We start from the raw sequence: 17869 nt of genomic DNA, 5'->3' as shown, positions 1-17869 counted from the left end.
AATACAAAAACAGCAATCAAAATAGCATTCAGGGGCCATATTACAGTAAGTGCCCAGGGGCACAACGGGCGTTTGCACCCGCTTTGCACACCCTGAGGCACTTTGGTATTACAGAAGGGAGCTTGGATCTCTAATCCCCTTAAAAAGTCCAGGCAGGTTGCTGCCTGCAATGTGAAAACACGAAGCTGTTGCAAGCAGCCACTCCTTGTTTTCACGTGAATGCACTGCCCCCACGGCAGCGCAAGTCCCCGGCTGCCCTGGGGCAGCGCATTCATCGTAATAGGGCGTATTTTCATTAGTTGCGCCCGGCACACCTTTTACAAGGTGCATTGAGTGCAAACAATGAAAATGCGTAATACGACCCCTGGTCCTACATTGAAGAACAAAGGACCTCCTCCTAATCCTGAATCTCAAATAGAAGGTCATCTATCTTGACAGGCTAAGTTGGCCATACTTATTATTCTTCCTCCCTCATGCTCAACCACTGATTTCATATGATGTGACTAAGCTGCTCTGTCTATATTGGTTATCTTCGATGTGAACATTTACTGTTGTAAAGTGCTCTAATGCCTCAAGGTCTAGCTAGCGCTATATAACACTCTTAAATAAATAAACAGTATCTCAGAAATAGTAGCTCTGGCTTTTTGACGGCAAACTTTTTTTCTTACAAATGTAATCTAATCTTTGAACTCTATATTGATGATATAACTCCATCTTTAGCCAAGAATTTATGCATCAAGTTCACATTGGGCACTCTCCAGATTGGACAATACACACATAGCTGGAAAAAATCCTCAGCAGCCCATCTCTCCTGCGTCTTCTGTGGGGTAATTTGAGAAGATGTGGAACATGTACCATTCTTTTGTCGTTGGTATGAAAAACCAGAATCAAATGGCTTATACCTCTCTAGCTGAATCTAGGATTTAGACAGTATATAGTAGCCTCCATGGTATTAAGGTTGAATGCAGATCAGTTTATAGCATTTGCTGTGAGTAGGTACTTCTATGCAGCATGGCTGATAAGAAAAACACTAGGGAGCCCTTTGTAAACAATCTCTTTTAAGCTACTTGTTAGATTATTTGTAACAGGAATAGATAGGTTAGGCTGATTTTTTAAGAGAAGACTTAGTCATGATACTGCTAGGTACTGTGACACAGGGTAGATTTTGCACTTATGTAGACTATATTTTGCGTGCTTCTTTGATACTTTTAATCTTCAAATTGCTGCTATTCCATGATGCACTTTGTACTTTGCTTTCTTTGAATGCTCAAATATGATACCCCAAATGAGATCTTGTATATCACACACTATTTTGATTTTTATGTTCTTAAATGTTTTTGTATGTACTGTTATTGTGATTATGCATGTTAAATGGGATTTTTGAATATCGAAATAAACTTATTGAATTGAATAGTTAAAGGAAGTAAAAGGATCTTCAAGCCTTTGCAATGAAATTAGATATATCTGGGCATGAACAGAGGTTGTATTATGTTTAGAGTGTTGGCATTCACTTATAATCTTGGTACTAGAAGGTACTAAAACTAAAGGCATTGTTACAAAACATAGGCACTTTGAAGCAGGGACCAAGGTGAATATCAATGCTTTCAATTACTTTTGAAACCTCTTAGTGGGCTGAAGAGAAACGCTTTCAACAGAGAGGACTAAACACTGAGAAGGGGTAATCTTTGTTAGCCTGCATTCCAAATGAAGGACACCCATCTCACATTGGAAGTCAAGTACAAACAATGAGGAAAAGTGCAGAAACATGTTCTCCCTAATTCCAGTGAAATGCCATAAACAGTTTAATGAGCAACAAAAAATGATGCTGAAATTAGCCCTTTGGTATATGGGCAACAAGTGCAGAGAATTCATAATCAACGCTTAAAATTGTGCAGATCCTATAAGGTGTGCAGACACATTCTGAATCACCTAGCGATGGTCCATTATGTACTTTAGTAGGAATATGGAATTTCCACAACCGAGATCAAAAAGTCTGTAAGGACAGAAATGCATCAATCTTGAATCAACAAGAATGTGAAAATCTTCAACAGAATTTTGCAATGGGAGAAACCAGATGCACAAGCTCTCAATTTGTATGTGAAACTGAGAGACTCAGAAAGGCAGTATGGATGAGTGAGGTTGTGTAACATACTCCATTACATTTTTACGAGGCTTGGCAAACTTTATAGTTACAAAGAACGGCTGAGAAAAAATCCCAAAATGTGTTTTTTGTTTGAGAAAAGCCACAAACAATCATTGCTTACTGAATGGTTATGTTGCAATAAGAAAATGTTGTGTGGATAATGGTTTGCACATTTTTTGCCTCTCCACATGCAAAGCTGGAGTAATTGCAAGGTCGCCCACACATATTCTTTTCCTATTCTGAAAAATATCTGTATATTAGTCGGAATCAAGTATGACCACGTTTTTTTCCCTATAGAAAAATAAATAAATTATTATAAATAATTTACAATTTATAATATATATTTATAATATACATAAATAATTAGAGAGAATGTAGCAAGGTATAAATAAAGAAATGTCTTACCTTTTGTTCAAAACTATCCGGCGTCAAGAAAAAATTGTATAGTGGAACAAAATAGCCTTCCAGTAGACCCATGAGTAAAACCAAGTACACGCCATCTGCAAACTAAGATATTATGGAAAGCATTAAACATTTAGCAGGCGACTGCATTGGAATGTGGCACAATCTCTATAGAATTACATTCCACGCACATGTTAACCCATGTTTTACTGATTCCTTCAAACAATTTATGTGGGGAGTAAGTATAGTACAGAAGTAATAGAATGTGGACATGTTAAAAACATAGGAACTTTTAGTATCTCACAGTAATGTATACAAGAACTATATAAATGAGCTCAACTGAAGCCAAGAGAAAGACTAAAACCTCATAATCAATATCTATGTTTCATGATTGGTAAAATAGCCAATAAGCCAGAAAAATACAGCAAACATTTCTAAGAATGAGGTAAAGATACAGCATAAAGTATATTTAGATCAATTTATGTTAAAATGTATCAAATTGGCAAGTGGATAGAAAAATAATACTTCAAAATTTATGAACGTCTACTCCATCAACTGATAATGTAACACAACTGAGCAGTAGGCATACACTACCACAAGAACTACAAATACTCTATACACTTTCAGAGCTCTCCGGTTCTCCCCGGTTGGTACTGTTTGGCAAAGAGAGCATTCTGGACAATAACCACTACCATCTTGGTGAAGTGAGCTCTCTAGTTGCTCGAATGTACTCAGCACACCATATTTAAGTTGGCAGGAAGTGCGGATACGCTGCTGGTGAGCAGAAGGCACGCCAAAGGCAAGCTCGTCTGCGCCCATCCATGCCCGATCGTCACCAGTTGCCAGTACCCCTACCTCTCTTACCCCAGATGAGGTAAAATTACAAGACTCCCGGGTGCATAAAATATACACCAGACTCAATAGAAGGACAGTTTTCATGCAATTCATGTTAACTTTCTTGTGTGGGGGAACTTAGTCTACACGAGAATTATTCGATCCACCAGGGAAGACCAAGTCCTTCATAGATGGCCAAGAGACAAGGAAAGGTATTGACAAATGTCTGAGCCTCATAAACTGGTGACCGCTATCAGTAGTATGTATTGTAATGCCAGGTCTATTCGTAAACATGCCACAGAACTCTGAGATCTTTTAGACACTTATTCCCCAGATATTTTTTTTATTACTGAGACCTAGCTAAATTACTTGGCCCAGCTGGATGAATCCATCACTGTTCCTGGTAACTCTTCTCTTGGGAGACTAGATCTAGAGAATAAAGCAGGAGGAGGTGTGGAAATTGCATTTTCAGGTAAAGTGAAGGATTCTGTTATCTGCACTCATCTATCAAATGATTTGGAGATTATAGTGTTTACATTAGATCTTCTTCCTCATAATACATGGAAGAGGGCCTTACTTTATTGGGCTCCAGGCCCTAAGAAAGACTTTAGCCTCCAATTAGTAGACATACTGTGAATTCATGTTTTAGAGTCAGACAACTTTTTGTTACTAGGTGACTTCAACTATCATGGGGAAAGAACGACTGATATGTAAGTAAACTTATTGTTGACAGACCTGAGGATGGCAGGTCTGTTACAATTCGTAGTAGGCTCAACCCGCATTACTGGCCATACACTTTAATATTTATTTATGCTACTCAACTGGAAGTTAGTCATCTAGTATCCCTCACCTGGACAGATCACTATTTGATCGAATTTGAGATCCCGAAAACCCCTACTCCTACATCACAGTATAAGGAGTTCCAGCACCCAGGTAATTTCTGTAAGAAAATAATTTGGACATACAAATAATTTCCAACCTCCAGACCTGAAGATGGCCTTAGATATTGAATTGGCTAACACACAGTTTCAATAATTCCTCTGTAAGGTCCTGGATTTGGTGGCCCCACTTTGAGTAATAAAGAAGAGGAGGGGGAAAACACAAGCATATTTCCTATAATGAGGACCTTAAATTAGAAAAACAGAAGTGTAAGAAACTGGAAAGGGCATGAAGCAGATTGAAAACTCCTCAGGACAGGAGCAATTATAGATTAACCCTTACAACCTTTCATAGACATCAGAGAGAAGCACAAAGGCAATTTTTAGTAGTCAGGCTTGAAAAATCCTGTAATTCTACGAGATATTTAAGACGCTAAATGAATTTATAAAGCAGGAAGCCTACAGGACTCCAATACCTGCTTCAAAAGAGAAATGTGACTCTTAATTATTTCAGCGAGAAGATGTTAGACCCGTCAGCCTTAGGTTAGTCTTCCACCAAATGTTTTACCTGCTTACCTACAATTTTGCTGAGTTCCTTTTGTTGAGCACTTTGCCACTGCTAACCAGTACTAAAGTGCATGTTCGCTCTCCCCTAAACATGGTTTGATTGACTTATCCACAACGGACACATTTAGTTTACCTACAAGTCCCTAGTAGAGTGCACTACATGTGCCCAGGGCCTGTAAATTAAATGCTACTAGTGCGCTTGCAGCACGGATTGTGTCATCCACACAAGTAGAACTTTAAACATGTCTCAGACCTGTGTGCAGTTTACAGTGCCATATCAACTTGGCATCCAAAATCCCTTGCTAAGTATTAAACTCCCCTTTCATTACATGTAAGTCACCCCTTAGGTAGGCCCCAGGTAGCCCATAGAGCAGGGTGCTGTGTAATCACAAGATTTTACATTTACTTTTAAGTTTTGCATATCCTGGTAGTGAACCTCCCCCCCCCCTCAACCCCCCCCATTCATGTTTTACTACTGTTAGGCCTATCCCTCTTGTAGGTTAACATTTGAAATTCCTTAATACACTTTATTGGCTGTAATTTCTGATTAAGGAGGAGTAGATCCATCATCTTTCATATCACTATAGTGGTAATAATAAATCTTCTTTACAGGTAAAGTTAATTTATCATTACACTTTTAAAAATGCCTCTTTGAAAAGATATCATTTTTCTGCTATTAGCCCTGACATCTGGGGTGGGTGACTGCTGAACTTTGTGCATTCCCCCTAAACAGCCACACACAAAGGGAGCTTAGTTGTGACCGAGTGGCCATGCACATCCTGATGGGCCATCATGGTCAGGATGAGAGGGAGGACTGGACACTTACACCTGAATAGGTTGTGTCCTGTCCCCAAACAAAGGACTGCATACTCCCCTGGAGTTAGTCTGGGGTCAGAGCTGGGAGGGAGACCTCTGTTCACTTCAAAGCCCTTCTTTGAAGTCACACCCACTTCAAAGGTACCGCTGAGTAAAAGAACTGAACTTCTGACCCTACCACGTCAGTACACTACTAGACCTGTGAAGAACTCTGCCAGTCATGAGGGGGGAATGCTGTGATGCTAAAAGGACTGCTACTCTGCTGGACTGCTACTCTAGAAGAACAGCTTTTCTGCTTTGTTGCCCTACTGCCTGCTACCCTCTGCCCAGCCGAGGAAGGATTGGACCCATCTCACTTGAACCCAGAGTGACTCCAAGGGCATACTGGCTTTCCCCCTGTTCTAAGTCTCAGGGACATCAAAGACTACTCATCAACCTGCAACAGCACCTGGACTTTGCTTGCTGGAGGTCTTGCCCTACCAAGTGGTGCTAAATCAGTCCTGGGCCCCTGGAAATGGGTATAAAGTGCTGCAACTGCCAGAATCCATGTACCGATGACCAGCGCATCTCCCTCAATGATGCCACATTGCCGCTGCTGTACAGACCATGGACATCGCATCGCTGACTGCAGGGTGCGTTGTCTCCAATTTCTGACACATCTCCGACTTTGTGCTGCTTGGCAACTGATGCATCGTCTTCAACCCAGTGGTTTGACGACGACGCATTGCCTCCTTGCTTCCAGCATCTCGACTCCGTTGCAACAAATCTAAGGTACTTTGCGGCAGGCCAAGGCTCCCCCTGTATCTGATGTGTGCTCCCTCACGGTTGGCCTGAACGTTTGCATTTACCTCAGTCTACCATGACCAGAGTGCCCCAGTTGGCGCTTTAAACTTTTAAGCACTAAAATTTCGATTATTCTTTGAAAATTCATAACTCTGGTTACACTTATTGGATTTTTGTCATTTTGGTGTTAATTTGTTCATAAGAATATATCCTATTTTTTTACTTTGGTGTGGAGTCTTTTTGTGGTGTTTTCACTGTGTTACTGTTTGAAGCGTTGCACAAATACATTGCACATTGCCTCTTAAGTAAAGCCTGACTGCTCTGTACCCAGCTTACAATGGGTGAGCACAGGTTAATTTATGGAGTGCATCTGACTTACCCAGTCTAGGATTGTGGTTCCTGCTTGGACAGGGTGCATATCTCTGCGAAACAGAAACCCAATTTCTAACAGAAGGAAGATTACTAAAATATATAATGATTTTGACCCACAAAGTGACTGCATTAACAGGGTCAGGACCTGGTACTATTTTGCCTTTTGTTTCAGGTCAATTAGTGAAGTTTGAACCGGTTACCCTGGAAGAGGATCAAGAAATAGTATGCAATAATAAGTCAGGATCACCAGAAGATGCTTACCCAGTTCATTATTTTGCTTCCTTGGCACCGCTAATATCATCACATATTGCTGATTTGTTTAATTTATCCCTAGAGGTCGCTACGATACCAAATACGTGGAAAATTATATGTGTTTCTCACATCTTAAAGAAACCTACAGCCGGTCCCACCGTTACTGCCAAATTCCGTCTGATCTCATTACTACCATTTTCTAGCAAGATCATTGAGAAACTGGTAAATAATCAGCTTACGAAATATATAGTGAAAAATCATATTCTGGACACCTCACAATCAGGGCTTAAGGCAACCCATAGTATGGAGACAACTTTCCTGGCTGTTACGGATATGATTAGAACCAGCTTGGATTAGGTCAGATCGGCTATGTTGATCTTGCTAGATCCATCGGCAGCGTTTGATACAGTATCTTATGCAATCCTAATTCTTAGACTTTCTGAGATAGGAGTGAAGGACAAGTACTGGCCTGGTTGAGGGACTTTTTCACAGAAATAACTCAGTTTCCATCCCCCTTTTTGAATCAAAAACTGGTAACAATACTTGTGGAGTTCCACAGGGTTCCAAGTTGAGTTGAATGCTTATGACTATATATGTGGCTTCTTTGGCCAAACTTGTAGAACCTTTTGGAATTGAGATTTTGTCATATGCAGATAACACTCAACTAATAATTTCCTTTGGCTAAGAGTGCAAGACAACCAAAGCCATATGTTATAACTATGCTGGAAATTGCTTCCTGGATGAGACAGAGTTGTCTTCTGTTGAATGGGGTGGGAGGGGAAGGCAGAGATTCTTATTTTTGGAAAAGAAAGAGAGCACTGGGATCAAGATTAATGACCAGAGGAGATGGGCTCCCCTCCTTTTCCAAAAGCGTTCGTTAAACATCTTGGTATTTTACTAGATGATATGCTTTTGATGGCCGAACAGGTCAAAGCAATCTGTGCATTCTGTATGGCATTTTTTGCTGGCTTAGAAAAACATTCCTTCAACTATTAACTGCAGAAAACTATTATTTAAGTGGGCTACATTACGGCAATGCCCTTCTGGTTGATATTAAGGAGGATCTTTTGGCCAGATTGCAGGTGATTCAGAATACGGCAGCTCACCTAGTATGCAATCTTGCTTATGGCTCTTCTTCAGAATCCTTAAGATTGCTACTCTGGCTCCCTATCAAGAAACGTGGCATTTTTAAACTTATCTGCCATGTCCATCAACATTTGTATATGGAAGGCCCCATATCTTTCCGATCTAGAGTACGTTTTTATCATCTAGGAAGATGTTTTAGATCTTCTATACAGTGTTGCCATTATCTCATCGCATTCAAATGACCAAAAATGGTGGTTGTTCATTTTCCTATTTGGCCCCATATTACTGGAACTAATTACCCATAGAGATTCTTTAGTGTCCAATTTTTCTAATTTTAAAAAAACTCTTAAAGGCATGATTATTTAAAGATTTTCCTAAGTGAATTGGCCTTTCATCTTCCTTTTGCAGTGGTACCTTGAGTGCAGGGATACTCCTTTGAGAGTGAGTTGTAGCGCTATAGAAATTTAGTAACATAACATATCTGTGTTCAGTGGAGGAATGAACAAGTACCGAGGGAAGAGAGCAAAAGAGCTCTCTAACTTGACATGAATCAGCGAAAAGCACAAGCTAGAGATCAACAAAGATCAACTGATCTATACTGGCTGCAACAGAACTACACAATAAGCTGGTGAATTCTGATCTGATAAACATAACATCAAACAACAAGAACACGGTCATCCATCTTGGGTGAGGGGGAATCACACAACTAACCATAAACAGAAAGTAAGGTTAAATGACAGAAGCGGCATAGATTGGTGCACATTCATGCTTCTTTTTATAGATTTAAAAGGCAAGTGCCAAAATTGAGGAGCAACTGCTACAAAGCCGTCAATCAAATGATAAATCGGTCAAGCCAGGAGTAGATTTATATGTCAAGATACGAAGACTCCTATTTTGCTTATACTTGTCTTTACTACTTCATATCAGCAACATAAGATTTCAGACAACGTTATGCACAACTTCCAACTGCAGTGTTTTAGATATAAAGAAAATCCCATAAATAATCAAACACCGAAACAGTCTATAACATTGCATTCTGTCATTTCAGATTTCACTTTTCTTTCTGGTCACTGCAAACATTTATGGTAGCATTTTCGACCCATTTTTTGTGCGCTTTGTTAATTCATTAGAAGTTCAGAATAAAGTGTTGCATATGAAAGTAATTGCTTGTGTTTTTATGCATATTACGCATTAAGTCTACCATTTCAATCAAGGTGGTTCTGCCAAGAATGGGCAGTGGTGCTCGAACTATGGGTGCAGGAGCTGCTACGGCACCCCCATAAAACATGAAATATTCGATGGAGAATGAACAATAAGGGGGCCACTTTTTAATGTTTTTCTTCATTACTGATCCTGAAATCAGTGGCTGCCTTCCAAGGGTCTTAAAATGCTCATCTAATAATATATCTAGACAATACCATCTCTTTTAAGGATGCAGGGTCGCAACAATTCAACTTGGCGTAATACTGCTTCTAAATCTAGGGTTTGTTATGAATAGGGACAAATCGCTTTTGGATTTAACCCGAAAAATAGAGTTTCTAATCAAGTCAAGTCAAAAATAAAGTTTATTTAGACCAATTGATCTATAAACCACAATACATATTTTATCATCTAATATCGTCATAACACAAATTCATTCCATTTACTATAAAAATTCTACTATCATAAAACTGCATTTACACAATTAAAACCAAAATTCATAAGAGTTAAAAAACTTTGGCCTTTTCATGGGTCTCTACTCAGTTTAGAAATTTATAAACCCCCTGCATAAATTTCCCAATGGCTATCGCAATGTCAAGATTTTCCATTTCCACTAAGAGATCACGTGCTCGCGAGCGCTCATTGACATCATATTTTAAAAATATCAGGCGAAGAAACCCTTTACGTAGATTTAAAAACAGATAGCAATCCAATAAAAGGTGCAAAATATCACACTTCACTCCTATTTTACACACACATTTACCATCCGGATGTGCAAGGGCAACTTTTATTCCGCTATTTATAAATAGCGGATTGGTTCCTATTCTTAACTTAAAGACTTCTTTCCTTAACCAACGGTTAGGTAGCAAAGCTGGAGTCTTTCTCCCATCCAGCGCTCATAAACTTTACAGAATCTTTTTCTCTCAGATACTTTAAATCTGTTGCCCTCGAGCATACCTTACCCTGCACTTTAAGCTCATTCTTTATCACATTTATTTGAAGTGTCATAGGGTCAGTGTCCACCATCAGGTAATCACAAATGGTCAGGAGTTTCCTTCTTGTTGCCTTTGCCCACTTTAACTCACTGGATTGAATTTCCTTCATACACCATTGTGATACCTTGGTGACTTCCCCCATACCCAGGCGTATCCAGAATCTAAGCAAGCTTGACTGGACCTGGACATTCCATGAAGGTAGGTCCAATTCCAATCTAATTGCCTGAATCATCGCCGACCCTGGAAGGGACAGCAGGGATTTTAGACATTTACCCTCCTCTTTGTCCCATGAGCTTTTCCCATCAATGCATAAAACCTCTGCCCCATATTGGAATTGTGGCGGAACCATAGCCTTAAAGGCGGTCAATAGAGGTTTATGTGACATATCGCCATAGCTATAGTCAAATCTTTTCAACCCATATACCGCTAGATGCGCTTTTAATTTCTGTGCTTCCAGATGGGTATCCCACTTCAAAGACCTTGTGAACTATATACCGAGGTATTTATATTCCTTTACAGTATCTAACTTGGTTTGGCCCAAGTACCAGCTAAACTTCGTACTCTTCTTCCCAAAACACAAGATTTTTGTTTTATCCATATTTACTGTAAGACGCTTTGCAGTGATGTATTCGTTAAATACATTCAACTTTCTCTGCAGCCCTACCTCTGTTAGGTCCATTATTACAAGGTCATCGGCATACAGCAGGCAGGGCAGATGCTTACCATTTATTTTCGGGCTTGCACCTCTGGCTGTACCCAGGAGAAGGGGCAAGTCTGCTAAAAATATGGCAAAGAGTAACGGGGCCAATACACAGCCCTGCCTCAACCCATTGTTTATAGGAATTTCCTTTGTAAGCCCGCCAGAAGTATCTTTAATTACACGTGCCCAGTTATGGCTATGCAATTCTTGAATTACCAATAGGAGATCAGCAGGCACCTCATACTTCCTCAATGCTTCCCACAGACAATCCCTGTCCACCAAGTCAAAGGCTGCGCGAAAGTCCACGAAGCAGCAAAACAATTAGCCCTGATGCTCCATGGACTTCCTCGCCACCGCCCACAGTGCAAAGCAGTGATCAACAGTTGAGTGCCCCTCCTTAAAGCCACCCTGCTCAATTGGAACTATTGACCGCTGCTCCACCCATTCCTTTTCTAATCTTTAAAATAGATTCAGGGACACCACTATTGAAACTGCACACTTTGAAAATTCAGAATATCAAGAAGGAGATTTGGAAAACATTGATAAAGATGCAGATTTCCTTACATGATTTGGCAACAGTAGTGGGCCTGTCTTTCCAGGGCTCCTGCATTACAGGGCTCTACAGTATCTACAGAGTCAGCATTTATGTCATGGGCTTGACATATATAAGCCCGGGTTTGTGATCGAAGGAGGCCAGAGCAGAATTAGAATGGTGGCTCAATTACATGCAGGCTTGGAATGATCGAGTCATTTTGGTTCTGCACCAGATCGGGTGATCAAATCAGTTGTCAGCTGGCAAGGTAGGGGAGTCTGTTATGGCAAAACTTTGACAGGGGCCTGGTGGTCAGAGCAGAGTCAACCTTGCAGAACACATTTGTGAACTTCTGCGTAAACCTGTTTCTGTCAGGATGTTCAAATCAGAAGAGACAAAATACACTGTTGTGTATAGCCATGAAATGATAGCATTTCTGTGTTATGTGATGCAGAGGTGGAACCAGATTCAGATTGTTGTTGGTTTTGGCAATTTTGTCTGGACCAAAGGATTTATGTGATCGAGATCATTTGTCAGACTTGAGCAACCAGCTGGTAGAGTGGTACTGCCGGCATTTCTCAGAGCTGGATGCACAAATAGTGGTGGGCTACAGAAATTGTGTTGAGTTTATCAGGCAGACCTGTTCACACATATGTTAAATCAACAAATGGTTCAATGTTAAAGCTTGACACTAGATGGAAGGAGATGGGAATAGATGGGTTCCTTCAAAAGTGGGGATGCCAGGTGAATTAATAATTTTTGCCACTTGGAGATTGCTGGCACATGCCAGGAGAAAAGTGTCAGATTAAGATCACAGCAGGATGGGTAGTGCAAGCATGGTACCCAAACCTTCTGGAGTGGTCCATGGAACATCCTATCCTTCTTCCCCAACATCTTCAGGTTCTCACAGATCCAGAGGGTAGGGGCCATCCTTTACTGTAAGTTAGCCTAGAAAACACCAGTGATAAGTGTGGTAACACAGGCCTTTGGAAACAAACTCTCAAACTCCATAGGGAGTCTTGGGCACCCAAAACCAGAAACATTAAGTGAAAGCGGCTGGGCAAGATGAAATAAGTTGGTGTCTGGAAGGATATTAGTATCTAAGAAAAACAAAAAGGCGTACCAAAAGCTAAACACCTAGTGATTTGTCATTTCAGCTGGACAAAAGTATGTGGATGGTAATCTCTTAGGGGAATATCCATTGAGTTTCAAGTTGCAGATTAGGATATGCCAGCAGGATCCGCCTCAGTCTAGATATTCGGCCCTGCAGGCTGTGAACAGGGTATTTCTGATGTGCATGATTTGTCCAGGTAATTATTTGTTACCCATGAAAGAACGGTTGTGGAAATTAGTAATGTTATTATGTCTGATCTCATGTAAAATAATATTGGATGTTCATGCATTAGATGTGATAGGATAATGATGCAAAAGGTAGAACAAGGAACATAGGTCATATCAAATGACAATTTTAATCAATTAAACAATTAAAGTCACAAAAACAGCACAGTGAGTATGAATGCAGAACCACATGCTTGAAGCTCCTTGATAAGTGACACACGCATGTGATAAACATGTTTTTCTTGTGTGTAAAAATAACAAGAAAACAGCCCGTTCTACCAAATCATATATTAAAAAGGTGTCAGTGGTATAATCAGTTGGTGGCATTTAGATCCTCAAGAAATACCAGGATCATCATTAGGACTCAAGCCCAAGGCCATATTAGCAGCCGCTGAAAAGCATAATAGCTCACAAGTAAACATCTATAGAGAAGGAACTCACTAGAATAGCTCTAAATTTCAAAATGGGCGGCAGAAGACAGGGGCCCATCGTGTGGGCCTGGCAGAGGCAGGCAGAGACCAGGGACAGGCTACTAGAGGAGAAGCAATGAAATACTGTTAGCCAAAATAGCAGCAAAGTCTGATGAATACAACCTTCAATGATGCAGAAAGTGTAGATGTTAGAAGGCCTTATGGCCGCATGTGACTCTCCTGGTGGATGCAGGATTCAACGTTTGCTCTAGCCACCAAGAAGGGTGCTCAGCACACTGAAATGTGGCTGACACAGTTAGGAGCTATATCTAGTTCATAATATGGCCTAAAGTCTATTGATATTGCTATAGAGTAGTGAAGAAAAGAGAAAGCATAATACTCACCTCTGTATCCTTAACAGAATATACATTTTAATATAGTCCAGAAAATCAAAATTATCTGCACCGGATGCAGATGATACTTTCATCCAAGAAAGTTTCACTTGGGTGTTAAAAGAGTATGATATCCAAATAGGGGGACGGGGGGGGGGGTGGGGGGGGGGTGGAGGCTAGGTTGACGAGGTCCAAAGAACGAGCCCCGGAAGACTGTATGCAAAGGAGGTACAAAGTTCCTCAGAAACAAAAGAGGGGCGGAGATACTAAAGGGTGCGGGTGATCAAGGTAGTCCCACACTTACTAAAAGATAAGAACAGTGAGGTGAAAAGAAAAAGGGGGGAAATTCCCCTTACGGATTAGAGCTCTCACACATCCAGCAAGCTAGGTGTCATGCTTTATCATATGAGCCTGCCCCTCGTCAGGTTGGCGCTGCAATACCTGACGGGGTCCCAGACCGGGGCTCTTTAGCGGGGATCTTTTGTTCCTGCCGGTTGGTGCAGTGGGGGTGAGGGCCTAGTGTGTGTAGATGTGAATGGAAGTGGATTAAAACAGGTCAGTAAGTTCTAACCATTTTTTTATTCATAAGGTAAACCGCCTGATTAAAAATATCGAGAGTGGCAGTGTACTAGATGTAAAGTGTCTAGTCGTGTAGCCCTACTCTCAAGATCAACATGTTTCATGCCTCTGAAGTCAGGAGGATCTGGGCACTTCCTCAGGATCAAAGAAACCCTATCTACACTACGTGGTCAAGTGTGCTCTATGTACCAGGACTAACTGACCTGTTTTAATCCACTTCCATTCACATCTACACACACTAGGCCCCTCACCCCCACTGCACCAACCAGCAGGAACAAAAGATCCCCGCTAAAGAGCCCCGGTCTGGGAGCCCGTCAGGAATTGCAGCGCCGACCTGATGAGGGGCAGGCTCATAAGATGAAGCATGACACCTAGCTTGCTGGGTGTGTGAGAGCTCTAGTTCCATAAGGGGAATTCCCATTTTTTCTTTTCACCTCACTGTTCTTATCTTTTAGTAAGTGTGGGACTACCTTGATCACCCGCACCCTGTAGTATCTCCTCCCCTCTTTTGTTTCTGAGGAACTTTGTACCTCTTTTGCATACTGTTAAAAGAGTATGCCATCGATTACTTCCATGCAGCATAATATGGAATCGGTGAAACCCATATGATTGACCTGTTGTGCGAGCCTGGCAGTCACAGACCCAGAGTCTTTTGGTAAGAACTGTAGTTCGTTGAGAGTAAACAATAAAAAGAGTATTTTCTGAGATGCTGAGTGACAAGCAAACAGTATAGGGACCACTGTATCAGAGACAATGGAATGATCATTACGTACAACTTATTTTGAATCGCATCTAGAATCTGATTGTGTCAGGCAAATCAAAAAAGAAGATCTTGCCAATCAGCAAAGATGACAAATTAAGAAATGCCTTTCAGCATAAATTCTACTTGGACACTATATTGAAACACAAACCCTCCTCTGGGATGTTTACGAAATCAACATGTCTCTGTTGCTAAGAATTGGAAGAACTTTTGTTGATGATTCTTTAGCTCAATCAAGTATGTTGTCAAAAAGGAATTTAGGAAGCTTAAAGGGTGATGGTATAGGGCCCAATGTTAAATTTAGTCATAGATATAAGTAATGACCAAATTCTTTTTTTTTTATACTTGCCACGAATTAACAAAGGGAGTGCTGGTAAGCATAATCAATTTACGTGCCGAATTTCACTGCCATCAGTGCAGTGAAATCCACACTTATAAATCCCACTCAAAAGGTAGTAGGGGGTGCTCCAATGTGTTGTGTGCATTTAAAAATTGAGAACACCCTGAAACATGGACATTTATAGGCATTCTGACTCCTGTCCACCTTACATATGGTTAGAGATTTTCTCCAACCAAGGCCACAAGAACTCCCCTTCCAAGGTGCGAAGGAGAATGGATCACCCCTAAATATCTTGGTGACGTAGGGAAGAATTTTCTCCATACTGAAAATGCTTCCCTGTGGAGAAAAGAAAGGGTGCATTTGCACAGGGGATTCATTAACCCTGTGGAGATAGCTTCTATATGGAGAATGCAATTAAGGAGTAAAAGGAGTCCTTGGGATTGGCAACAGAACCCTAGGAGAAGTATACCTAGTAACAAACGGCTGGATCAGCCGTCCAGGTGTGCTGCTGGGAAAGTTGTTGAATGCCAAAAAGTAGTAAATCCACACCTGCACCTAGGCATAAATCTATAGGTGCAGCTGTGAATTGAGCTCATCTTATTTTTAGAAATGGAGTCCGAGCATCAGCAATACATTTTTCACTATCATCACAGTATTATTAAAAGCACATATTTATGCCAGGCTATTGAATGGAGATAAGCGTTATTCAGCTGAAGCTCTTTTTTTCTCCAAATCTTGTGGTATTCGCCTCTTTTCAGGCGCTCTTATTTGTGTACCTTGGAAATTAAGTAGGTACCACAGATAGATGTATTAACCTTTTCTAGATGTCCATGTTTGTCTTTGTTGAATGCTTGTCTGTATTATCAAAATGGCTGTTTGACATTAAAGCCAATATTTTTCGTTATTTTCAATATCTTACCTGGGTTTCCAATTCTGTGACTTCCAAATTCAGTTTATTTAGATGCTTGTTCACAAATGTAATTAATGTCTGAAAAATAATAATGCATTTATTGTAAGCACAGTTCGCTTTAAATCTATTATATTTGTTTCTAATGCAATGAAAAATCCTCGTTTTCAATAAAATGTGAGTGCAATTATCATTAGTACAAGGGATGATTCTCACTCTGGGAAAACATCTGTGATCCCTAAACTTAAAAATAGTTTCTCCTTATGCTTTTATTCATTTGCAATACAAGTAAGGCATTAAATGCTGTGAATGGGGAAAATGCTGCCAGGAATTTTCAGGAATCCAAATGCCTCAACTCCCTTAAATCATACAGTTTAGGCAGAAGGAATTTTGCACCTACGCATGCGTTTAAGAAGAGCACTGCAGCTCTAGAAAGGGATTAAACAGCCGTAGACAACTTGCAAGGACCACCATTTTAAGAGTCAACTATATTTTTCAATATCCATTGTACTTGATTAGTATACAGAAATATCATTTGGAAATATTTAGTCAGAGCATGTTCTATGAAGGTAACTGTTACTGGGGTTGGCTCCATGAATCACAAATACATTCACAGGTCCCAAGGACACTCCCAATCCACAAAAAGGTGTTTGCACAGTAAAATATGCATTCATACCCCACCAAAAAGCAATTCAAACACTTCGGGTTTGTTTTACATGCACTGTGATGTCTATGAAATTTAGCATTTTCATCTTAAGAAATTCTAACCTTTTTCACAACGTTCAGCTTGTCTGGAGCATGATCAAAAAGAGTATCGAAAGCATCCCGCTCTGCAATCAAAGATATGTTTGCATTAGTTTCATTCTTTCAAGGTGGATTAATATTCATTCAAGAAATTGGATCAACTACTGCTGTTTTAGATAACTTTGATAAACACTTAAAACACACAAGTATGCATTGCATAAAATAAATATGTGGACATCATCATTAGAAGAGATATCAACCTATACACTTCCTCCTTAACAATGGTATGTTGCATGGACATTAAATGATAGGAGTAAAACATTTTTTACATGCTCCTCCTGGACTGATGTGCCTTCCACGCAAATTCTAAGTGTATTCAGTAGAGGCCCAAATGTGCATGAGCAAACTCGATGGTCCGTCTGACCCTACCAGTAAGAAGTAGTGAGCTGCAGTGCTCTGCCCCGTGTGAAGAAAACACAGTACTCAAACCCCAGAGATTTACGCACACAACACCGAATTGGTGTTCCTTTGTTCAGACTGTCACAAAAAGAATTTGGGAGCACCAATGACTTTGAGCCTCTCTAAAGCTGTGCCACCCTGCTGCTAGATGTAAAAAAGAATATTCTTTAAATTGAAAACTTTGAAAAAGAAACTTTAAAAACTCACTTTATTTAAATTAATCTCGTACATTCATCTATGGGAGAGTCACAGGGTGTCGCTGATATTCCTCTTGGAACTCCACTCTTATGTTGCGGGTTGTGGGCCATACCCATCGCAAGAGGAGAGCCTCACTGAACACGTTCCACCGCAAAGCCTAGTTGGGTTCAGTAGAGTAACGC

General features: G+C 40.4%; 1 protein-coding gene across 1 annotated transcript in view; it reads right to left on the bottom strand.

Moving 5' to 3' along the window:
• Positions 1 to 17869, bottom strand: part of PARVA (parvin alpha) — a 182041-nt gene that overhangs the window by 20507 nt on the left and 143665 nt on the right. Inside the window, exons 9-11 of the mRNA XM_085648197.1 lie at positions 17055 to 17116; positions 16299 to 16367; positions 2549 to 2650 (exon numbers count right to left, since the gene is read on the bottom strand). Of these exons, the coding sequence (XP_085504323.1) occupies positions 2549 to 2650; positions 16299 to 16367; positions 17055 to 17116 (233 nt within the window). The remainder of the gene's footprint in view (positions 1 to 2548; positions 2651 to 16298; positions 16368 to 17054; positions 17117 to 17869) is intronic.

This window comes from Triturus cristatus, chromosome 3_2 (assembly GCF_964204655.1).
Source record: "Triturus cristatus chromosome 3_2, aTriCri1.1, whole genome shotgun sequence".
Taxonomy (NCBI): Eukaryota; Metazoa; Chordata; class Amphibia; order Caudata; family Salamandridae; genus Triturus; species Triturus cristatus.
This window is presented reverse-complemented; position numbering and strand designations above follow the sequence as displayed.